This window comes from Amborella trichopoda, chromosome 4 (assembly GCF_054954075.1).
Source record: "Amborella trichopoda isolate Santa Cruz 75 chromosome 4, AtrichopodaSantaCruz75HAP2 v2.0, whole genome shotgun sequence".
NCBI classification, from domain to species: domain Eukaryota; kingdom Viridiplantae; phylum Streptophyta; class Magnoliopsida; order Amborellales; family Amborellaceae; genus Amborella; species Amborella trichopoda.
In genome coordinates this window covers 44,514,369-44,539,556 of record NC_142339.1, presented here as the reverse complement: position 1 = coordinate 44,539,556, position 25,188 = coordinate 44,514,369, and the positions used below count along the sequence as shown (strand labels likewise).

Below are 25,188 nucleotides of genomic sequence, written 5' to 3'. Positions count from 1 at the left end.
TTCGTGGCGACCCTTTTGAAACCTGGTTCTTCGAGGCCAGGCCCTGTAATGACCTCCACCCTGCCTTCGTTGCCCTAAAATCTCCATTTCAAATTCCCATCTTAGGTTTTTACAAGAGATTCAAAGTTTCTTTTAAGGTTTTCACGAGAGATCTTTAGGCCTTTTGCTCACTATTTTAGGGCTCTCTTACGGAGGATTTGTAAGGTTTCATCGACGATTTAGGGTCTTTTTTTCTAGGGTTTGGTCTCCTCTTTCGAGAGATTTGTAGGATTTTTTTGGGAATCAATCAAATAATGATGCAGTCCACACCAGGAGCTGGCCCTGTCGTTATGGATCCTCAGCAGCAACAACAACAACAATGGATGGCTATGCAAATGCAGCAGCCTTACCCTGCAGCAATGGTGGTTCCACACCAGATGATGCATCAACAACCTTACCAGCACTATCCTCAACACTTCCTGCCATATCCTCAACCTCAGCCACAGCCTCAACAACAACAGCAGCAAGCTCAGTCCTCGGAAGAAAATAAGAGTCTCTGGGTTGGGGATCTTCAGTATTGGATGGATGAGAATTACCTGAACTCCTGCTTTGGCCACACTGGAGAGGTACAAATCATGGCTTTGTTTGTTTTCTTTGATCTGTGTTTTTGTTGTGGATTTCTGATTTCCTTGGTCCTGATATTGAAGCTTCGATTTATGTCGTATTTTCTTGCTCTGTATTTGTTGATTTATATATATTTTTTAATACCACGGTTTCTTTTCTCCATAACTCCATTAATATTATTTGTATAATAGCTGTTATCTCAATTACTTGTCCAATAAAGCATCATGCATCAAAGTACTCTCTGCTTTGATGTCTATTATTAGGAATAAATGTACTCTATATCGTGATTGCCTAAGCTAAGTTGGATTGCTTTTTTGTTAGCTTCAGTGTCGTTTGCTAGGATTAGTATCCTTTTATTTTCTGTTGGCATATACAGTTATAGCCATATGGCCTGGTCATAATGTATTTTTCCAAAGCCAAAATATAAGTTAGCATATGCGGTTATGTGATACAGTTATATGCATATGGCCTGGTCATAAGGTATTTTTCCAAAGCAAAAATATAACAGCATGGTCATATGCTTTTATTATGGTGAATCTGAACACTTTATGCCATTGAAATCGTTTTTTGATTGTAATTGCGGTGTTCTTCTTGAGGGTACTTTCCTCTGATTTCCATTCGTATGTGATGCCTATTTCTTTAATTCAATAGCTACGTTAATTTATGGTTTTCTCTAAGATAGTATACATGTTCAGTTTGCTTTGAACAACAAGGCATGCATTCAGGATACCTAATTCACGCTAGGGAGTGGAATTTTTATTAATATGTTAGCAAACTGCCACACTGCTTTTATTCAACATCAGAGATATGAATGAGGTTTAGATTTTGAATCGATTCTGTCAACGTTTCAAAAAATACTAGGCGGCCCCTAGGAGGCTGGTCTGCTGCCTAGTGCCCAACACCTAGGAGGATGCCCAGAAATTCAGGTTCCTTGTAGTGAAAATTCTTCATATATATGCATACATGTGCTGTCCAAACGCACATATATGCAAATATTTGTGCTAATTTTGTAATGTTTTGTATTTATATGTACTGTAAATAACGTTTTTCATACAAACATTGCATGCTAAGAATAAACATGTTTAAAACTTCAAGTCATAGTAAATTTAGTGAACACACTTACAAAAATCCGTAGTGTATTACTGTGTTAGTCTCCAACTCACCATATTCGTATAGTGGTTTTATTTATTATTTATTATTATTATTTTAGGGGTTTTAAATACCCCTCCAATACTCTTTTAAAACAAATTCGAGGGCCCACACTACGCAAAATGCACTTAGGGGCTACTTGAAAGATGGAAAAGGGCCCACAGCCCTGTTTGCCTGCCTAAAATTAAGCGTCCACCTGGTAAGCACCAGGTGATGAGCACCAAATTATCTAGATTGTCCATTTTTCTTTAAATATAAGTGTTAACAATCCGCAAGATCTATACCCTTTTTTGAGTTTCAAATTTTATTGTCGGTGTTGAAAATTGATTTTAGAGCCATCATAGAGATTTCTATCGCTGAAAGTACTTTTCAGACAAGGATTTGAGGTGAGGCTTTATTTTGTTTTCATAAACCTAAGCCTTGTGGAAACCTCATCCTTTAAAATGCGGTTTCAATGCGGTTAGGGGGGCGATGCAATCAGGGGGCAATGCGGTGATGTGGCTCGATGCGGTCCAGATGCGGGTGCATAACCTGGATGCGGTGAATAAATCTAAAAAATTTCTAAAAAATCTCAAAGAATAGGTTATTGCACAGAAAAAAATAGGTTAATACTCGCCATATAAGTATTTCCACAATGGTACAAACAATACAATTTTGGTCTTTTGGATTTTTGAGGTTTGTATATTTCCTAGCTGGATCCTTGTTACTAGAAGATTGTGAAGAAGATATTGGCCCAAAAAATTATTAATATACTACGAAATAGAAACTTATTGATTAATTGAAGAAAATATTGATACCTTCTCGGCCCTTGAAACTCTCAAAATGTTGTCGAATCTTCGCTCAAAGTTCCTGGAATCCACCCAAACTAATCCCAATCAACAAGCAAAAATCCACCAAGACCAAATCAAAATATTTTTTCAAAAACACAAATCCTTCTTTTTTATTTTATTTTTCATTATCAAATGGATGCAAAAAGCCACGTTCGTAGCTGTTATTGATGTTTTCGGTGGGTTTAATACTCCCCAAACACTTCCCCTCCTCTTTTTGGGGGGGGAATTACTTAAAATACCCCTTTTCATGGGTGTATTTTCGCATCACCATGTGCCGCATATGCGCTATGCAGGCGCATCCCACCAAAGCTTATATGTGTTGTTTTGCGATGTGCCTCTTGGCACATACTGCATGATAACAATGCTTGGGAATCTCGAGTTGGCCATTGAAAGCAACATGGAATACTTGGTAATTTTTGTTGGAGGTAATTATGATAAATAACCTCCCACCCTCCCCCCCTCCTTTGTAAGGGCATTTCAGGATGACTGCACAAGTGTGTGTAATGATATTGCTATTTCTCACCCCTTGAGCAAGAAACCACAACATGATTGATTGTCTACAATATTTAGTAGTTTTCATCGAGATGTCTAAAATATCTAATGAGAGAACAACATATTACCTTTTGTCAGTCTGAAGGCTGATATTTGTATACTGCTAACAAGTAGGTACATTAGCATGGGTCCATTTTGCATGAACCTTACTTGTTCTCTTCTTATGGCATTCTACGTGACTAGTTACATGCTCATTAAATTCGGCTGAACAGCCTCGTTTATTTGTGTCCTGAAAAATGGGCATGTTCTTTCTTTTATTTATATTTATTTTTTATGTATTTGGTCTTGAGTCTAAACCAATTCTCCTCATGCTTGGATTTGATCCTAACAAGAAGATGCATAAGGTGGTCCAAGGCTTAGAGATGAGGATCACATTCAGGACATCGTGTAAAGGGGAATCTTGACAAAAACCCTTTGATGATCAGCATGTAAATGCATATGCATTCCACAAATCATGAAAATAATTATTGTGTTTTTGTAGCAAGAAGATTGAAAGGGTGCAACTAAACATGTGGAGTTTGGAATATGAGCTTGTTTTCTTTTGAGTAACCATAAATAAGTTAAGAAAAACCATAGATCCAGTTGTACCTTATAGACAAACTAGGTTGTAGGTAGTTGTTGAAGGGCAGAAGAGATAAAATGCATGAGAGACTTATAGTGGAGAGTTTTATTTTGAGAATGGTTAACTTTTGTATTGCTATATACAGTTGAAGTATAGTTGTGGGGTAATCCGAGAGTACCCACTTGACGGGTCTCCCGGTAAAACATAGGTCATCAGACCCCCTGTACAAAAATGGGCTTAGAGATCTACCCGATTACAATAGATTTACAGTGTGGTTACAAAAAATGGGCTTATCGGTATACCTGATTACAAAGAGATGTTCTACTAAGTGTACCCTTTGTGGTCCAGAGCAAAAAAAGAGATGGATTGGGTTTGGTTTTGTCCCTGGGTCCTAGTCTTGTCCTTAGCCAGGAGATCGGCGAACTCGTTTGACATCTTCGAGATATGCTTCCAAAAGACAACCATATCCCTGCAAATGTAAGCAATGTCATCAAAGATCGAAGCGAGGTACCCTGGAGGTGTTGACCTCCTACTTGCCCATGAAATGATATTACTTGCGTCTCCCTCTACTAGAAGGTGCCGTCCCCAAGACTGATTGAAGCCTTTGAGGCCCAACAGCAAGGCCATGGCTTCAACATACTGAGAGTCTTCGTGGCCTAGCTGCTCGGAGTAGGTGAACAAAATATTGCGATGATGTTCTCCGAAGGCACTTTCAGCTCCTGCAGGGCCGGGGTTCCCTAGAGAACTCCCATCAAAGTTAAGCTTGATGGTACCTTATGGAGGTGGCAGCCAGTTGTTTGTTCTTTACACCTTTCGTGGCTGGTGGTACAGGATATTTTCCCATTGGTTGAGGAAAGTGTTCACAGAGATACCCGAAAAGATCTTGTGGTTGGAGGCCGAAAAAGTTACTAAGGCTGTAACCTTGTGAAAAAGTGCTGAGCCTTGGGTATAATGGCCTTGGAATATCTTGGCGTTTCTTAAGTTAACCTTTTTAAAAAAAAAAAAATATCCTGGCGTTTCTTTCTACCCAGATACCCATACAGTGGCTGCCACGACAACCTTCCATAAGGTTCGACCAGCCTTCCGCCAATGTGATGCGTGGTCCGAGGATATAAGTTCCTTCACCATTGGGGGTGTAACCCATTGGAAGCCAAACAACTCCAATATTTGACCCCAAAGGTTGTGGGCTAGGTTACAGTGAACGAAGAGGTGAGGATTCGATTCCTCCTCAGTCAAACACATGGCACATTTGTTGGGGATTGGAACCCCTTTCTTTTGAAGCTGGTCTACTGTGAGTGCCCTTTGGGTGCACGCTATTCGATTGAAAGTCTGCACTTTAGGAGGGGCTATAGTGGACCAGACCTTGGATATGATACAGGATGGGTTAAGAGGGAAGGTGGGGGGTTGGGTGAGTTTTTTGTAAAAAGAGGTCACCGAGAAGGTACCAGAGGGGGCAGGAGACCATACCATCAAGTCCCTCCCTTGTGTTGAGGTGAAAATGCGATGCAAAGCTGCCAAGTGGTTGCTTTTCTCTTCTGAGAGGTATCTTCTTAACGAGGAGTTCCACACTCTTCGGCCTCTTGCCAGCACCATTTCCTCAGCGATGGTGGAGTCTTTGTTTGCGGCGATAGAGTAAAGGGATGGAAATAGGTCCCTTAGAGGCATATGTCCTAGCCAAAGATCTGACCAGAAGCGCACTCTTGTTCCTTCTCTTGGATGAAACCTGATGAATTTTTTGAGCAGTGAGAGGGAGGAGGTTATTGACTTCCACGTTTCTGAAGCCCTGCTCAAAGGTCTCTTCTCAGGCACCCAAGTTCCTTCAGAAATCCTATATTTGCTGCGTAGGACCTGAGCCCAGAGGGAATCAGTCTGAGTGGCTAGGCGCCACCACCATTTCCTGAACAGGGCCAGGTTATGTTTTCTATGGTCTTGGTCCCTAGCCCTCCTTGATGTTTGGGTAAGCAAACTTTATCCCAAGGAATTAAATGGTTCTCTCTGCCTGTCTCGACCAGAGAAAATTCCTCATTAGTTGTTCTAAGCGGTTGGCCACTGAGGTTGGCATGTGGTAGAGAGACATGAGATATATAGGAGCATTAGCCAAAGTTGCTTTGATCAAAGTGGTACGACCTGCCTAAGAAAGGTATCTCCCTTTCCATCTTGCCAGACGCTTATTAACCTTGTCTAATACGTGAGACCATTGTCTCTTTTTAGGTTTTTCCAATCCCAGAGGCAGACCAAGGTATGTTGTGGGTAGGTCCTCTACTTTGCATTCCCAATTTGGGATAAGCTCTCTCTGATATCAGCGTTGGTGACTGCCACCCCCATCATTTTTATTTTTCCATGTTGACTTTGAATCCTGTAGCCACTTGGAAACATTTGAGATAAAGCCTCAGATTATCAATTTCTTATGAAGAAGTGTCTAGGAACACCAAAGTGTCATTTGCGTATTGCAGATGAGACACTGTTGGACCTCGTTGATAGGTTTTGAAGCTCTTGAGGAGGCCTGCCTGGTGCAGACGGGAGATATATCGGCTGAAGACTTCTGCTGTAATAGGGAAAAGAAAAGGGGAGAGTGGGTCCCCTTGGCGTAGCCCCCTCAAGGAAGGGAAGAAGCCTTTTGGGGTTCCATTGATGAGGATTGAGAAATGAGAATGAGAGTAGCAACTTCGCATCCATTTTCGTCAGCGATCTCGGAACCCCATTCTTGCCATTGACTCATCCAGAATGGACCAGTCAACATGGTCATACACTTTCTCAGAGTCAATCTTAAAGATTAGACCAGGCTTCTTGGACAAATGCCTAGAGTGAATGCACTCATGTGCTACTAAAGCTCCGTCTAGGATTTGCATATCTTTGATGAATGCAGTCTGTGATGGAGAGATGATAGAAGGAAGGACTTGTTGCATTCTAGAAGCTAGAACCTTAGCTAGGATTTTGTATGAGGAGTTGAGCAGACTGAATGGGCGGAAGTCCTTTAGCTCCTCAACCCCTTCTACCTTGGGAATTAAGGCAATGAATGTAGCATTGATGGCTTTGTGAAGAATTCCTCGATAGACAAATTCCTCAAAGAAACTCATGAAGTCTGCACGGACGGTTTTCTAGAAGATTTTGAAAGGTGCTATGGGGAACCCATCTGGATCGGGGGCTTTGTCTTTGGCTAAGTCATCTAAAGCTTTTAGGATTTCCTCTTCCTAGAAAGGTCCCTCGAGCCAAAGGGCCTAGTGGAGAGTTATCAGGGAAGATTGGGCATATGTGACTATGATTTGGAAGGAGCTAAGTCACACTCCACCTGGCCATCTTATGAGCTTCCTCATGACCTCTTTGTGGGCATGGCAAAGGAACACTCCTTGGGGCTAGTGAGGTGGATTGGCCAAATGCATGGTGAAGGCCCATCTGATGCTATGACGTGAGTATCACCCACCAAGAGGGAGCTTAAGGATAACTTACTAAGTACCGTCATCCCAACAAGAACAGGCACCTCTACAACTGTGGAATCTTTCACTAGTATTGGCTCGTAGGGTGCCCATATGGCTCTAGGCTGTCTTTAAGGCCTCTCTTATCGTGGCTAGGTCCAGGTTTCCAAAGGAAGCTCCTATCAAAATCAGGGTGGTTTTCTAATGGAGTATTAGTCTAGACATTGCTTTAGAATAACTTAGTTCTAATCTAGTTAAATTCTAGGCAAGTGATATTCCATTGATAAGTTGGAAGTTTGCGATATTGATCAATTAGGTGTAATGGGAGAGTCATGGAGCAAATGTTAAACAACAATCACAATACTTTTACTTGTTTTCATTCACCTCATCTTAATATGCATTGTATATGCTAGAACAATTGGAAAAGGTTGAGTGTGTATACATATCCATGACAAATAACTTCTTATTTTGAGTTTCTTTGTTGCAATTTTGTTCCATATATGAAAATTCCACTTTATCAAAATTTATTTTTTGAATTAAAAATTTTTCGCCCTCCCATTGAGGTACTTAGCCCATATTGATGCCACACACACATTACTTATAGCCTCGAAAGTAGCTAATACCATCCAGCAACAAAACCTAGAAGTCCTTAGGTTCAATGTTATTGTGCTCATATAGATTTGGTTGGACCCCAACGTTCTATGGATTATTTGGGTGGGGGGTTTGCATCCCACTGTCTGTCCTTCAAAGCAAGTTGTGTCCTAGTACCCAATTTGGATAGCCTTTATTTCCAATTGCACTGCCATTCCCATATTACTCTCTTTTCATTCTCGTAGGGTCGTTCCTTATTCGGTGAAACCTGCTTATCATGCACTAGTTATGGATGAATGTTTTGAAATGTGGGATGCGGTTGGGGGTCTGATGTGGCGATGAGGCTCGGTTTGGTCTTGGTGCAGGTGCATCACCTCTAATGTGGTCAATAAATCTAAAATAGAAAAATAAAAACTTGTGTAGGAAAACATAATGTTTTAGAAAAAAAAACTTAAATGTGATTTATGTGATAATAGGTATTTGAATTTATTCAATATACTTATAACATATTAGCCGTCCAAGACTCTGAGTCCCCTGATAGCTTGATAAAGAGTAATGGAGCTTGTTATTCTAACTGCTAATCTTCAATAGTTTAAATGTCTAACTCTAACACAATTAATAGGTACAACAAAGTAATCCATTCCATTTCATATAAAATATCCAAACTTTAAACACCAAAGAGTTTAAGGCCAAAAGTTTATATTTATAACATGTAAGAGAAAAAGATAATGAACTCTCAAATCTCAATCATACAAGTCATCAAATACTTGAAATTTTTCTATCAATTCTTTCTTTCTGATTGTCTTCTTTTCTTTTTCTTTTCTGAGCTATCTTTGTGTGCCCTAATCTCTCTTCACTCTCTGCAGTTGCTTGCAGGCGTGTTTTAACAATCCATGTAATACCATTTCAATCACCTTAGAATTGTGTAATATGGTTCTAGTGTGTTTTTTTTTCTTTTTTTTTTTTGGGGTACAGAAGGGGCGTAAAGGGGGGGGGGGGGGGTTGGATATACACCCAACCTCCCCTCCTTTTTGCGGAGGAAAAAACAAGTTTTCCATTGTCGTGGGCTTATTTCCGTTCATGACATAAAGCGCATATGCTGGCGCATCGCCCATGATGCATTGTAGGTGATGCGGCCACACACGTGGGTGATGCGTCTCGTATGCAGACCGATTACATTTTTTTGGATGTGCAATCTAGAGCGATGCAGTCTATGTTGCATAATGCATTATTTTGCTGCATAATGCGTTATGTGGCGACATTTTAAAACTGTGGATGTCCTTGTTTTTTCTTGAGAATTCTTTGCCCCAAGGTTATCAAACCTAGGGGAGTCCGATGTGTTATATGCATTGATGTTGTTATGATGTGGGTGCATTGCTGCTGGTGCTATTAATAAATTAAAAAAGAAATTAGAAAAATGAATATGTGATTTATGTGACAGTGGGCAATTTATTTTTGGCTTTTTCTCTAATCGATCCATTATCGGAGTCTCTGAGAGAATCGAAGTTAGAATTTGTCGAATGATGTATTGCGCCTTCTTTAAACCCCCATGTAGACCGAAAACATGTCATGCACTCTTTCTCTACCCATTTCCCCAACTCAAATGACACAACACACTCTCTCTCCTCATCTGCACATCTCCAAAGTTCTCTTATTTAAAACTCTAATTTCTCACAATCAATGAAAATGGCTTTCATTCCAACCCCCCAATGACTCCTTGACAAAAAGGCCAATCCCTTGCAATTTAGCTTAGATGGTTAAAACTTTCTATATTTAGATATCTCCATTACTAGGGAATCCCTTGATTAAGCCATTCCTCACATTTCTCTTCAACCACCCTTTGGTTTCCAAAGCAATTCCTTAGATGATTTCTTTGCAACTTTCATGCGAAAAACTTCAAAATAGCAACACCATCTTTAAATCGCATCATTTGAAGTAACGTTCTTCACAACTTTCCCTTTTACGAGATTCTTCAATATAAAACCCAACCTCATAAATCTTCACCCAATAGCAAATAATGCAAAGAAACCATCCTATACTTGCACACTGATTCAGTCGTAGGCTTGGTGGCCATGACATGAAATTTTTTGATGGAGAGTGAAGATAAATGACATTGATAGAATCAGAGAGCCCACAACCAAAGCCATGGGACAGATTAAGAAAAGCCCCAAGTGGAGAAATGGTGTTCTTGAACCATAGATGGGTAGATTGATTTTAAGTTTCTTTTTATGAATTTGGGCTTTAAAGAAGGGTTTCAGATTTTTATTTTGCGCCGGGGCCGGGGGGGGGGGGGGAGAGAGAGAGAGATAAGAGATGATTTCGATGGGGTACGGAGGGATATCAAAGAAATACTTTTAGAACACTAAAACAACTTTGTAAGAATAGAAAAAGATTTCAATTTTTTATTATTATGCTTTTGAAAAGCTTCCATTATTAGAATAATGATATTTTCTAATTTGACATTCAAACTAGCCTTTAGGTTGTTGTGTTTCGAACATTTCAATGTTAGATATTTGTTACTCGGAGTAGATGAAGACATTGTTCCAATAAAAATGTAGTGAGAATCAAACTTACCCAAAAATTGATGTTGGTTCCTCTATCAAATCCAAAATAGAAAGAAATTTCCCATTTCTAGGTTTTAATCTCGTCCCCGTAGAAATCCTCAATTACATAGTAAACCTTCACCCCAATTGCTTCAAAACATAGCACAGAATGAACTCGAACTTTTGCCCAAATAATCCACAAAATCTTTGAAATCTAAGAAATATTTGCTTCTTGGTTTAGGGGCCGAACAGAGCCTGATCCCATACCATCTCGGAACTAGTTTGGTCCCGACCGAGTCCCATTTGGATTGGAAATTGCCGGGTTTTAAAACACTATCCGCCTATGTGGGTACATTATGCCAGCCTGCAAGGGGGGCATATGCAGTGTGCCAAGGGCACATATACTTTGATGGGGTCATGCAAACGTTATGTGGTCACATTTGATAGCTTTGCTTTGCCCACACAGGCAAATATAGTTGCTCCCTCTAGGTTCAAACTTGCATCTCAAATCCCCATGTTTCCTCATCTGATAGACTTGTGTCTTTGCACTAGCTTGTCTTCCACATCTTCATAGATTTCTCATTCTTCTTGTATAAATGATCCCTTGCCTACACCCAATGGTCGAGATGTTTTATTTTTTAAGAGCTGATATCTTCTAATTGCATGGCATTTATCTGCTTAGCGTGAGTGACAGTTGTAACAAAATTGTTAGGATTTGCAAAGGGGGATAGTGAAGGACACATAAATGATGTTAATTGTCTGATCAGGCAAGCTATAAAGTGTTCTGAACAGTGATGTTGTATCTCCTTTCTTAAGGCAATTGGGGGATCAGAGAAGGGGCGAGGGGGGTGAGGGATCTGAACATGACTTGGGAAGAATATTTATGAATCAGTGAATCCATTATGTGCTTCTGTTTTTAGATTACCATTACTTGAGTGTCCACTGGAAAATGAAGGTCTGTAGGAAGCTTTTCATGGCCAATTTGGTCATATCAACCGTGGTCAATTTGGTACACCTCTTCTGGAGTGTGAAATCTGAAGGTTTGCAGGGACTTCAACAAATGTTGTTCCATGATGGCTTTGCTAAACTCAACAGGTTATAGTAGAAAATGAAATTTAAGGAAGAAGTAATATTTAAACTGGTACATGCGCATGATCCTAGTAACAAACTCAACTACATTTTTAAAAAGTATCAATTATGCATCATGTTGGATCTATTAACATTTTGTGCTACTGCTTAATGCCTAGGATGTCTCTTCCTTGTTTTTGTACCATAAATTTCTGTTAGCTTGCTGAAATCTCTAGAACACAAGGAAGCAATGTACTTATAGCCAAACAAGGAAACAACAACTACTTGCCCACAAATGTCATGATGAATTAAAGCATGTCTCCTTCCCTTGATTCCGTACCATAAATTTCTGTTAGCTTACTGAAATAACCAGTATATAGCGATGTACTTATAGCCAAACATGGAAACAACAGCTACTTGCGCTCAAATGTTATACTGAATTAAAGCAAACATTAACAGAGGAGATATTACTTGACTCTCAAAACAGCAGAGATATTACTCGGATACTAATTTTCAAGAATGGTATTATCAAGTCTCGCAAGAAGTGAAAAATGGAAATAAGGAGCTTTTCTGATGGATGGCCTAATTGCAAGAACATATTTTTGTTTTTCTTTTTGGTTAAAAGTTTTTTTCGACAATAGCTTTTTGGGTCATGAGCTTGAGATGATCTTCAAGGATGTACACCTCTTGTGATTCTTGCCACATTTGTCTTGCATAAAAGTGATTTGGGAAAATTTTCAACCCACTTGTTCTGTTTCTAGTTGTATGAGAGGAGACTGGTATTTGGGAGGAACACCTAGAGTATGTGAGATTTCAGATAAAGGTAAGGTAATGTGACAGATCCTCATGCCCAATACTGCAAACTAGAGTTGTGAATTCTTCCACGAGGGACAGGATTTTCAAGTGAACAGGGCTTGGATAAGTATTTGAGGCCCCTGATTCAACTATTCAACTGCTTGGAGAGGAGAATTGTGAAGAATAAAGTTTTTATTTTCATCCTGAATTTGAGACACTATCTCACTTGCTAAGCATTGATGGAAATTCTTAAACTTGTTCAAGGAAATTTGATGAGTTCCTAACGTAATATTGCTATGGGCATGATGCTTGTGGTTGTTGAAGTAATGGCTGACCAGAGCATCCCGTGGTGGTGCTTAGTGTGTCCTAGTCTGTTGAATTGCCAATACTTGGGGTTGTCGACGGTAACACATCCTCTTCCTCATCCTTTTGCATGCACACAAACTGCTTCTTGAAGTGCTAGGCGGGAAGGGTGTTCAGGTTAAGGCTGAAGGCCTTGTATTGGATAGACTTCCCGCTTTTCTCCCCTTTGAAGGAGAATGTAAGCAATGTCTTTGAAGGATGTACTTATAGGTGCTAAAAATTTCATTTATTTTATAGTTATTTCTCTGAAATGCAACTTTAGAGGATCTAGGTATATAGTGTCTCATGTTCCTTGTGCAATGCCATCAACATCTCATTTTTTTGCTTAATGGCTTATCCCTGGCCCATAATTGGCAATATCTTGATGGGGTCAATAGGCCCTTCAGCCTTTGTGACATTGCCCTTCCACATGTGCAACTCATATGTGGTGTTTCTTCTGTCCTCATAGGTTCACCATAGATTTTGATAACCATGACTCCTGTTCGAGTTGTTTGATTTTCTTTTTGCATAGGTGGCCAACTTTGTGTCTTGTGTGGATTTGGTATCAATGTATTTTATATCAATTATCTTACAAGATAATTGAGATTTAGTACTAGGTTTAACTATTTGTCAACTTGTATTTGTAGCCTTGGGTCTCATCATTAAGTAGAAATTGTGTTAATGATCGCATCTTTATCCATGGAATGAGACTGGAAAGTTCTTCTGTCGGCCATATGGTGTGTTCTTCAAAATCAATATTGCTATCGTACTGGTTTTAGTCATGAAAAACTTCAGTATGCTCAACTACCATAACAGTGGGGAGATTTTAAAAATTTTTAGTAATATTTTCAAAATACTTATTTTAGTATTTTACAGAAAATAAAGTGGTGACTCAGAAATTTTCATGGAAAGAACCATACCCAATTTCACTTCAAATTAAGTGTTTGGTATGAACAAATTATGCACTAATCCATTAGTCTTTTTGAAATCCTTCCATGGAAAGAGAATGATTAAATGTAGAGATTTGTCGGGTGCTGGTTTTACTTAAGTACAGATGTAGAAATTGTAATTTCTATCAAATTGAATGCCAATTCTTTCAGAAAACCATGCTTCTGAAATGGTAGATTGTGCTTCACCTAATCAATATGAATGCAAATTAATCACAATAAAGATGTTTGCTAATTTGTTGCATTGCAAGTGATCATGAGATTGCCTGTTAGCTACAATATCTTATGGGCCTAAACATTGTTGGACCTGAACTATGGAAAAAAAAGAAAAAAAAAACTTGTTAGCTGATTTGATTTGATCAATTCTCTGTTTCTGAATTCCTTACATGAATGTTCTGGATGCCCTAGTCTTCCTTGATAGGTTGTTCTATGCTGATGCCTTGTTGAGTCTGCAGACAACTAAGATATGGGTCTCTGATTCTGACGATATGTTGTCCAATTGATATCAAGGTATTCCCATATTGTAAATGTTCAGATTATCCCTCCACATCCACATGAATGCATGATAAATTTTCAAAATTCTGACATCTGAGGATGCAAGACATACTCTTATGCATAAAATATGAAATGCTTTCATAATGAACTGGACGCATACATCATGCGCGTAACTGCAAGGGCTCTATTCTTACTGTGTATGTTCCTTTGTTCAAGGGCTCTATATTTCCATGGTGCAAATGTTCTGATCATCCATCCACATCCGCATTAATGCATGAGAAATTTTCAAAATTCTAACATTTGAGGATGATAGACAAATACTCTTATGCCTTGAGAGGCTTTCACAATGAATTGCACACATACGCCATGCACTTAACTACAAGGGCTCTATTCTTAACTGTGTATATTCCATTTTTTCACATATATTTACTGTTTAATTGAATAATTTTTACAGGTGGTATCTCTAAAAGTTATTCGGATTCTCACATATATTTATTGTTTAATCGAATAATTTTCAGGTGGTATCTCTAAAAGTTATTCGGAATAAGCAAACGGGCCAGTCAGAAGGTTATGGATTCGTGGAGTTTGTTTCTCGTGCAGCTGCTGAGAAAATTCTTCAAAATTACAACGGTGGTATGATGCCTAGTACAGATCAGGCCTTTCGACTGAATTGGGCAACATTTAGCATGGGTGATCGACGTTCTGATATGGGTTCAGATCACTCTATATTTGTTGGTGATCTGGCTTCTGATGTTACTGATGCTTTACTGCAAGAGACTTTTGCAAGCAGATATTCATCCGTAAAAGGCGCAAAGGTTGTCTTTGATGCCAACACTGGCCGTTCAAAAGGCTATGGTTTTGTACGATTTGGTGATGATAGTGAGAGGCTGCGAGCTATGACTGAAATGAATGGACTTTACTGTTCCAGTAGGCCCATGCGTATTGGGGTCGCTACCCCTAGGAAATCCACTCAACAACAATATGTATCTCAAGGTACTTATTTTTACTGTTTGATGTTCCTGAACTTTTTTTTGCTATTTCCATCTTGCTTTTTGTTGTCCTTGTCCGCTGTAACTTGTAATTAGTTTTTCCATGTAAGAGTGTTAAGCATGTGGAAGTATGCTGTTTGCTACTTTCTTTGGTCATATTATCTCACACTTTGGCGAGTCAGTGATTTGAATGAGAAAGTTTGGACAGAATTGTTTGGTAGTTTATATTGTTACCTGGAGTGTGGGTGATATATATTTTTTAATCTTAATATTTATTTGTTAATATATACATGTATTTATAAGGGAAACCCCCCCCTACAGATTTTTGTTTTTAAAATTTTTAATTTCCCTAAATTTGGGAATGTTATAAGTTTTAACAATTAACAATTGGGACAATATAGCATCCATGTCATGTGGACGCTTGAAGGGTGCACAAGCACCCTTAAATGATTTAGATTGAACCTAGTATCATCCAATGGCACAAAAAGAGTTTCATATTTTATTTTTTATTTTTATTTTAAAATAATATTTATTTGCAATTTGGGGTGTAGATGTATTTTTAAATGGCACATAAAATATAGATAGTAAAAGAATTAGTTTGAACAAAAAAGTTCACCAAAATACCCTTGAAACAATTTAAGGGTATTTTGGTCAACATTTTTGTTCAAAATATTTTTTTATTGTTTTTATTTGGTTCACCATATAGAAATTTATTTAGAACCCAAATTCTAGATAAAAACTATCTTGTGCATGTCGGATGTGGCCATGAGACTTTAACTTAACAAATTCCATTTATACATTTTGAAATTAAAAGCAATCTTCCTAAGCATCTTCTTGGGCAATTCTTTTCTTTTTGTAGGGGGAAATATACTTGGTTATGTTTTCGTGTCCATGCAAGGTTTTAAAGGGGGGATATGTGACTCGAATCGCGCATTTGGATTTTTGATCCAGTTTAGGATTCAGCGATCTGGATTGGTGATGCAGTTTATCAAAACCTATCATTAAAAAATAAAAAAAATAAAAAACGATAAAGTAGAGCTAGTTTTGATGGCATGTTCTTTCAGAGAATAGATCAGAACTAGTTGTCTCATGGGGGGAATTAGTGGATTCCTGATACTTAGTGGGAAACTGTTCGCCCCCAAGGATTCCCGATTCAGATCGGGCAGTTCCAAACCGGATCAGCGGTATTTCAAACCTTTTGTTCATGTATTATGCATGTTTGGGCACCGGTTAGTTGATGGATGTTCTACTAAGGTTGCATCTCACTTCTGTCTGCTTTGTTTATGTTGCATGCCAACTTTCAACCTTTTGTTCTCATGCATTCCATACATGAAGCTTGTCACATATGTCATTGTTGACAAGCTGGATAGATGCTTAGGTCGGTCTTCATTGAATATGGTGATGGTTTTATTTGATGAATTCAAATAAATTAACCCATTACTTCTACATTATTAAACATGGAATTGTTACTTTAGGAGTTGTGGGAGGTGCATGTCATATCAATTGGCAAGTGCGATATGTTACAATACGTTGTGTGAATAGAAATTTATCCTTGTGATGAGTTGAGTTTGCAAGGAACGGTTTCCTAGCACAGACATCAGTTGTAAGATCTAATAAGATTAGTTGAAGGCAAATCATAAAATATCCAAAATGGTTATGAAACAATATGACTCCGGCCACCTCCCCACGCCTCTACCATTTCTTATGTGGCCTTCAGCCTCTAACCCTCCTCCCCTACCCCGTCTCCCCACTTACCTCCCTCCACCTCGTCCTTGCTCGAACCCCTCTCAGTTTGGTGCTGACCAGCCTCCTTCATTGTCTCCCATCTCACTCAGTAGCTGATGTTCCCAACTTCGTGCTCATCTTTGGCAAGTTCGTCTCCTCCCAATCACTCCAGTCCTCTTTGGTTGGTAAATTCCATCCTCCCAGATGTGATGTGAAAGGCATTGAACGTTGGGGACACAACCTGTGGGGCATGGCCGAACTTTGTTAACTTTCAGGCGGGCAAATCCTGTTTTCCTTCCCATCAGAGGTCGCAGCGGCTAGAGCTCTTCACGAAACATCGGCTTAGTTCAAAGGAGCTTCCCTCTCTATAGTTAAGTGGATCAAAGACCTTGCTGCCGTTACTATACAGAAGATTTGGTTGAGGGCTTTCAATATCCCCCTACATGCTTGACACTTGGACATTTTTAAAATTATTGGGGACACTTGTAGAGGCTTCATATCAGTTCACTGGAAGTCTTCCTACAACCGCCCCCTTGGGTCAATCCAGACCCTCATTGAAGTTTTCGATCCGTGGCTCATCCTACCTTTTCTTTGACTCAAAATAGATGGTCTCTGCTACATCATCCACTTGGCATGGGTGCCGGCATATCTTCCTTCACCACCCTACCACTTCCCAGCCCAGTTGGTTCCTGGAGTTGGGGCAGTCAAACCTCAATCGAATGACTAGACCTTGGTCTCTCGACCCAGTCGTGGAACCCGAAGCTGGGGCATCAGGTTTCCCATTGTGTGCAGTAGCCTTCAGGACCACGACAACCTCATTTGGAGCCCTGTCTACCCTCCCATGTGGTCTAAGCCTCGCTTCCTGTGATCTACAGTCCATCCAGTGTTTCAAAAAGTGCTAGGCGGCACCTAGGTGGTCGGGGGGGTCCAGGCTGCCAGCGCCTATGCGGCCCGCCCAGGCGGGTGCCTAGTAAAACAAAATTTTGTTTTGGGGTTTTTTCTCTCTAAAATAGCCTCTAATGGGTTTTAGGTTTCAAATGAACCTAAAACCCATAATTTTACCCTTTAGTATTAAAAAAATGACCCAAAAATACCCTTAAGGAGCTGCATTTTTACCCTTGGGCCGGGCACAAGCTCTGGGCGTCTGCCCGAGCGGGTGTCTAGGTGGGTTCAAGGGGGCGCCTAGGTGGGCGCTCAAGTATGTCCGCCTAGTTTGGCCACCTAGGCCTGGGCGATGCTCCCAGGCCTTCTGGACCGCCTAGGTGGCCGTCCAGGCGCTGGGCGGCCTTCTTTTTAAAATAGTGAGTCCATCTGCCCCCTCTTCCTCTCGACACACATCCTCTACTCTTGAGCCCTCACAACTGGCTTCCCCTAGATCCAAGCCGGATTCAAATTTCCTGCCTGAGAAGCCGCCTTACCTTGTGCCACATGTACCTTCAGACAACCACACGACTTTCCTCCTCCTCCTCATTACTCCCCTGACACTCTATTGTCTTTCTTTGCCCTACACTCGGTTATCAAGCCGGACAGAAACGAGGCTTGCTTTTTCGTCAATGATTGTATGGGCCTCTTATCCGATTGTTGTACACGTGCCCCTTTAGGACAACCTTCTACCCCTACCGCCCCCTACCCCACGGTCATTTGTCTTCCCTACCTCTCGAAACTTCCCAGCAGACTCCAACTCACATCTTGGCCTGTCTCTCTCTATCCTCCCTCTTCTCCCCACTGATGCCCCACATCTCTCCCCCATCTCTGGTGTCCCAAGAACTTTCCTTTCTCAACCTCTTGTCCTCTCCAACCCCATGTCAGCCGGCTTCCACAGCTTCAGCAGTACCTTCTCCACCCGAGAAAGTTGGCCTTTCTCTCATTCCCCTCCTCAACTCCTTCCCTCTGAGTCAGCTCTCGGAGCCTCCCATGTCGGCAACCCTCCTCGCGGCCCCGACGTTGTCCCTCGGCATCCCACCTCAAGCAGCGATGTTTCCACAACAGAAGATCGTCAATCTGACCCAAGGGTTACGATAGACCAACTTGCTTCGTGCTCGCTCCCCCGCCCTGCCTTCTCGTTGGCCATCTCGTCTATGGCTTCTCCTCGCTTTCTCCTCGGTTCTCTTCCCTCGCCACCCTATCAGTCTTTTCCTCCCTTAGTCTACTGCATCCCCAAACCCTCATTCTCCCTCTCTCTACTTTCCCTTGCCTTACATCTTCTATCCCCATCCTTACCCTCTACCTTACCCTCTCTCTCCTCTTAATCCGCCGCCCTCTCCTTTCACTGTCACTCCACCTTCTCCCCTCCCCCTCTCCCTCCTTGTCCTCCAGCCAGCTTCCTTTTCCCCACGGCCTCTCCTCCTTTCTTTTTGACCCTCTCACTAGTTCCTCCCTCCCTTTCTTCTCAGCTTGCTCTTCTTCCCCATTCTCTCCCATCCCTCGTCCTCTCACCTCCCCTCTGTCCTCCTCTTCCCTCTCCATTCTTGCTATTGTTCCCCCCTGGTACAACCTTGCAGCAACTCTCGTCACATGTCACTCCTTGCTTCAAATCCTTCTTCTGCCTCTAGGAATCACCCACCATCCCCCCTCTTCTTGGCTTTGACTCTACAACCCCAGCGGCGTGCTCTTTCTCGGTTTCTGGCACCTCGTTCAACTCCTCCTTTGTGGACAACCTGGATAGGGCACAAGGCAATCTGCACATGGTGTTGCCATGACTATGATGGATTGGAGCAGGCCCGTCGTGCATTTGGCACAACAGACGCGGAAACAAGAGTTAAAGTAAGTAAGAAGGGAAGTAGAGAACTCTCGAATCCCAGATGCAGTGTCAACTATGATAAGGCGACTCCCACTTCATCCCCTACCTCTGCATCTCCCTCTCTCCGGTGCTCCTCAAGAAGCATGCCTCCCCGCAACCCTCGTACCTATGCAAATTTTAACTTGGAATATCAGAGGTCTCGGAGACGCTGTCAAACGAGGGACAGAGAAGGACTTCTACACTAAACACCACACATCTCTCTTAGTCTTGATAGAAACTACCTTCCTCCCTCCTCACGCTGGTGTGGCAAATTTGGGGCTCCCGCCCATAGACAATGGCTTGCTCGTGAGGCCATAGGGACCTCGGGTGGGATCTGGGTCATTTGGGACCCCTGCACCCACTCCATAAGCTTCTCCCACATTGGTACCTTCTCCATCATTTTGGTCCTCTCCAAACAAACTGATGGCTTTCAGTGGAAGTTCATGTCTGTCTGTGGGCCCAACTATAATGGCCTCTGAGACAGTTTTTGGGAGGAACTCGAGCTGTTAGCTCTGGTACCACCCTCCACCTGATGTATAAGGGGGGACTTTAATGTCACAAGGTGGTCCTTGGAGTGTAGTTCTAAGTCTAGGATCTCACAAGGTATGGTGGCTTTCTCTGATGTCATCTCTAGGAACCACTTGATAGACATCCCTCTCCTCAATACCCAATTTACTTTGTTGTATCACTTGGTGGCTCCCAATCTCTCCAAACTAGACAGATATCGCCTATCTCCCCAATGGGATTATGCTTTCCCAGACTCATACTCTACCCTCCCAAAGCCCACTTCAGACCACTGCCCTATTTTGATGGATACCCACTGCCCTATTTTGAGAGAGAGAGAAAGTGGGGCCCATATGAGGAGATTGGCATATGAGGAGATTGGGTGATGATGAGAGAGAAAGAAAAGGGGAGTGGAGCATGGAGTAGGGTGCACTAGGGTGTATTACAATTGTGTGGTTCCTAGTATGGGTTAGGCTTGAAAAAATGGTTTTTGGTAGCAAAAATAAATTAGGGTTTTGGCTAAATTTAAGTTTACGAGGGTCTAAGCTAGATCCTAGGAAGATTAGGATTTTTGGTTCCTTAGGATTTCCTCAGCTGAAACATGGGGTGTCTACAATTGCCCCTCTTTATCGCTCGTGTCGCATGCTTTAGGGAGATGAGTGGCAAAGACGTAGACATCTGAGCCACAAAGTCAGAGAAGTACATAGTTAACAAAAGGCTGCATGCGAGGGTGCGAAATAGCATCGTTGCTCGAAAGTTTGGCATCAGTTGGCCTTTGGTGCCTGTGCTCTCTGGGACTTGAAGGTTAACTTAGCCCATCGGTTGAGGCGATCACTGCGGGCCCCATTTGCAGGCTAAGGTTGTGGTGTTAGATTTTCAAGGAAGATTGTGTTTTGAAATGAATAGAATAGAGTTGAAAGTGGTTTAGGTTAAAAGGCGGAGCAAGTTTCCGCCCGAGTAAATGCCAAGTCGTCTTATATCCCTTGATGTTCCTAGGGTCTAGGCTTAGTGGTCGGTGTCGTTGGAAGGTCAGAGTTTTGAAGGTCGAGGCTGAAAGTGTTGCATGTTTGGGCGAGAGGTTTAGGTGTGGTTGGACCTCTTTCTCACATATGCTTAACTTCTTCGAGCATTCTCTAGCTCAGTCCTCTTTTGGACTTAGGGTTGATCCTTTTTATTTTGCAGGATCCGATGTGTTATCATTGTGGGCGGCTTATTATCCAACTCCTTGTTTTCGGAAACATTTTTAGGAAAATTTTGGAAACAGGGAGAAATTTTTAAAATAGATGCTGATGGCGGGTTACGATTTGAACCAAAGAAATTAAAGTTTTGAAAAATGACAAACACAAGATTTTGTCAAGCATCCATTACGATTTGAAGCAAGCACCCATGCCTAAAATCTCATATTGATCTGATTTGTAGATAAAAGATTGAAATTCAAATGGTAACATGCACTTTCAACCATCTGATCATGATTTGATGTTTGGGAGCATAACCTCAAATCTCATATCGATCCAATTTGTAGATAAAAGATTGAAATTCACAAAGTAACATGCATTTTCTACCATCTGATCATGATTTGATGTTTGGGAGCATGACCTGAACAATTGTTGACAACATATTTTTAGCTTTTTCCTATTCACACACACACATTTATATGGGATTCTGTATTATCAAAATATTTTCCTATTGTACAAGGTCATAATTATTCCTAGCCATCAGATTTGGAATGAGGTGGTTGGGGTTGTCACAAAGTTCAAGAAGAATGTTGTTTAACCTTGAGCTTTGTTGGTAGTGCATCACCAGCTTCTCGATTCTACATCTAACAACTAAGTACGATTGTGATCTTGTACTAAAACCCTTAGGTACTTGATTTCACATCTTTGGCTTAAGTGCGAATCTGACCTTTTACTAAATCTAAATGATCTGATTGTGTACTTATATTACAAATACACGTACACCTAGGCACGCACACACACTCACGCACGCACGCTCATGATCGAGTTTTTATAGAACTTTGCTCATGACTCATGTTGTCCAAATCCCATTAGACGGATACAGTCGTCTGATATTGTTTGAACTTTAATAAATTTTCTACAAGTCAAACTGCTATAAAATTTGATGTGTGGGCCTCCTTGAGGCTCACCTGAAAAACTATAAAAAGCAATTGAATTAATAAGAATGACTAAAACACCATATAAGTATATATGAGGTATTTTGGTTATTTTATTTTTGATAATTATTTTTGTTATCATTTTATTTAATGTGTGATGGTTAGATATACACCTGCCCCAAATTTAAGTAAATCTGTTCTGTATAAAAATATTAAAATTTAAGCACTATCGGGTGATAGTTGCTGTTTGATGGAATTTGGATGGTGACGAACCTTGAGCAAGGTACTATAGAAACTCGCTCTTGGGCATTTTTAAGTATTTATTAATATATTATTTCATATTATATATTATATATTATTATATAATTTTTATTGTTATTTAGGGACATTAATGTAATATTTATAAATTTGTTTTTTTAGAATGTGCATTTTCATATTGAGGGAAATTGAAGCTCATGTTCCTTTTCTGTGTTTTTTGGTTTTTCCAAAAAATAACCCTAATTCAGAACTCTAAGTTTCGAACCACAGCGTTTCTTTATTTTATTGAGAGATTGATCAGAACTTGAAGTTGTGAATCGACTTGTTTTCTAAACAAACTTGTCCGAAACTTCAATTTTTGAACCTATTGCTGCTAAAAAGCAAAAATATGAGCTGGCTTGAACTTGGAGTTTCAAACAGTCTCGCTTGTATTTTTTTTTTGAACTAGCGGAACTTAGAGAGTGAGAGACCGATTTGGAACTCAGTTCTGAACCTTTTTTTTTATCAAAAAATTAATTGTCCCCAGTTCGGAACCAATAATTCGGTCAAAAATCCCCATTTCGGAACTCGAAACTCCAAACTGGTTGGTTTATGACAAGATTTGGAACTCGACTTCTGGAACCAATCTCTCGATAAAATAAATAGACTGCTATTTTGAACTTGGATTTCCGAACTTGGGCTATTTTGGACATTTTTGAAACACCACAAAAATTGATGGATATTCACATTAATTTAGCTATAAATATATATGATTTTTACTATAGATTATAAAATATATATAATATATTTTATATATAATTTATATACAACTTTTATTTTATATTTTTACATGGATCCTCGTTGTTGGGTCCAGGACTGATTGACCTAGACTTGATGTGGTCCGGGTTAGCCCTTGAACCTGCTGATCAGGTCTGGGTTGTGGTTGGTGAAATCCAGGTCTGATCGGTTTATAGGCTTACTGATGCTATATGTGATGCTTTTGTTCTGATAATGGAACTCTTTTGTTTGACAATATGTTGTATCTATATAATTCTTTAGTGTCTGCTTGATTTATTGTTCCTTTTCTTGTGTATTGCTCTATTAAGTTATCATGGAAAAGGAAATCAGATTACTCAATTATACTCTTGTATAAATAGGTGGCTTTCCATCCAATGGTCAAAACTTCCAGTCCGAGGGTGATTCAAACAACACGACAGTGAGTCTAAATCTTGATCCTCTGTTGTTCAATGCACAGCACTATTTTCTCATTAATTTGTTTACAATTGTAGATATTTGTTGGAGGACTTGACTCAAGTGTTACTGAGGACGATCTTAGAGAAGCTTTTTCTAAATATGGTGATATTGCCTCAGTAAAGATACCAGTTAATAAGGGGTGTGGCTTTGTGCAATTCGCCAATAGGTGCGTATCTAGTCCATGTGTTAATCCCCTCCCACTCCCCCACTCTCTTCTTTCTCCTTTTGTGCCCATATTGCTATTTTACTTTGTAAAACTTCACAGGAGTAATGCTGAGGAGGCATTGCAAGGGTTGAATGGCACCGTCATTGGGAAGGTGACAATTCGCCTTTCTTGGGGTCGCAATCCCGGGAATAAGCAGGTAATAAGTTAGTTTCTTGAACTTACATAAAGTAGGGAGAGATGGTAAAGTATATTATAATCCAATGGACTAGGGAATAAACTTACTCTGTTTAGGTCGTGACTGCCCAATGAAATGATGGTGGATGGTGACAGAGAGATTGTGATCCACCAGAAACAAAATGTGGGTCCTGTCTCCTTTGTCACTGCACACCATTTCATCAGACAGCGATGGTCACATGGACTATGGGTTCTGAAGCTTATTGGTTTATAATGTACTTGCTATGTGCTTGTGGGACACTCTTGTTTGGGTACTTGGTTATTGCCATATGTTGTTGTTTTGCCTCCTTTGATTTTCCTGTTCTCTATTGAACTGGTAATTAGCATCCTAGGGTCGATGCCATTAATGCTTACCTTGTAGAACTCTCTTGTTTGGGTGCTTGGTTATTTCAATATGCGGTCTTTTTGCCTTCACTGATTTTTCTTGTTCCTTTTTTTTACCAATTGGTGAATAACAGCCTAGGGCAGATGCTGCAAATCAATGGAATGGGTCTTACTATGGAGGGCAGGTTTATGATGGCTATGGTTATGCTGCCCAGCCTCAAGATCCGGCCGTGTATGCAGCTTATGGAACCTACCCTGTTTATGGGAACCACCAGCAACAGGTAAGCTAGTAGTTCTGAACAAGCACTTCTATTGAGCTGTAGAAGATAGGAAGATTGTCATGCTACATGGACATGGTAGCCATATTTAAGTAGTGGTGGCAGTGTATTATCGTCTAGAGCTATGGTAAAAAAAACTGATTAGCGTCCTGAGAGAGTTTAGAATGGTTTGGACATTTTTCTTATGAACTGGCCTTGTACTTTCTTGCTACTGAGGCTCGCAAAGGCTTTGCCAGTTGTGAGTAGAGAGAATTTTTGTGTGCAATTCGTCTTTAGCTTTTGTTGCATATGGTCCATCCACACACTGGTCTGTGTTTGCTTGTTTTCCTTGGATTATGCATATTATGGGCATGGTTTGTAAATTTGAAGGAGACAAGTGGGTTGGGTTAATGGTTCAGGTAGCTCCTATTGTTGGTCGGAATGTGTGCTGTCCATCCAAGTGAAAATTAACCGCGAAAGTAGTTTGGTGGCGTGCGTTATCTTTTATATGGTCTTTTCATCCATTCCATCCATCCATTTTTCATTTGTAGGGCTTCGACCCTTTGTGAGGAAATGCTAACAGTATCAAAACCCTTTGTATATGAAAATGGGCGTTGATACTCCCTCTCGTAAGGACCTTCAAGACATTTATTTTTGTTGTTTGCATGGGATAGCATGACCGCCAATTATGGGTCTTGTACATTTTATAACTATGATTT

The 25,188-nt window shown here is 40.5% G+C and overlaps 1 protein-coding gene across 1 annotated transcript; it reads left to right on the top strand.

Annotated features, from left to right (window-relative positions):
• Positions 1–12: 12 nt before the first annotated feature.
• On the top strand, positions 13–24,777 carry LOC18435838 (polyadenylate-binding protein RBP47). The gene is made up of 6 exons (XM_011625692.3): positions 13–605; positions 14,409–14,883; positions 23,392–23,450; positions 23,524–23,654; positions 23,754–23,850; positions 24,347–24,777. Exons 1-6 carry the CDS (start codon positions 294–296, stop codon positions 24,500–24,502), a joined length of 1,230 nt encoding a protein of 409 aa, XP_011623994.1. The 5' UTR covers positions 13–293; the 3' UTR covers positions 24,503–24,777.
• Positions 24,778–25,188: the final 411 nt, after the last annotated feature.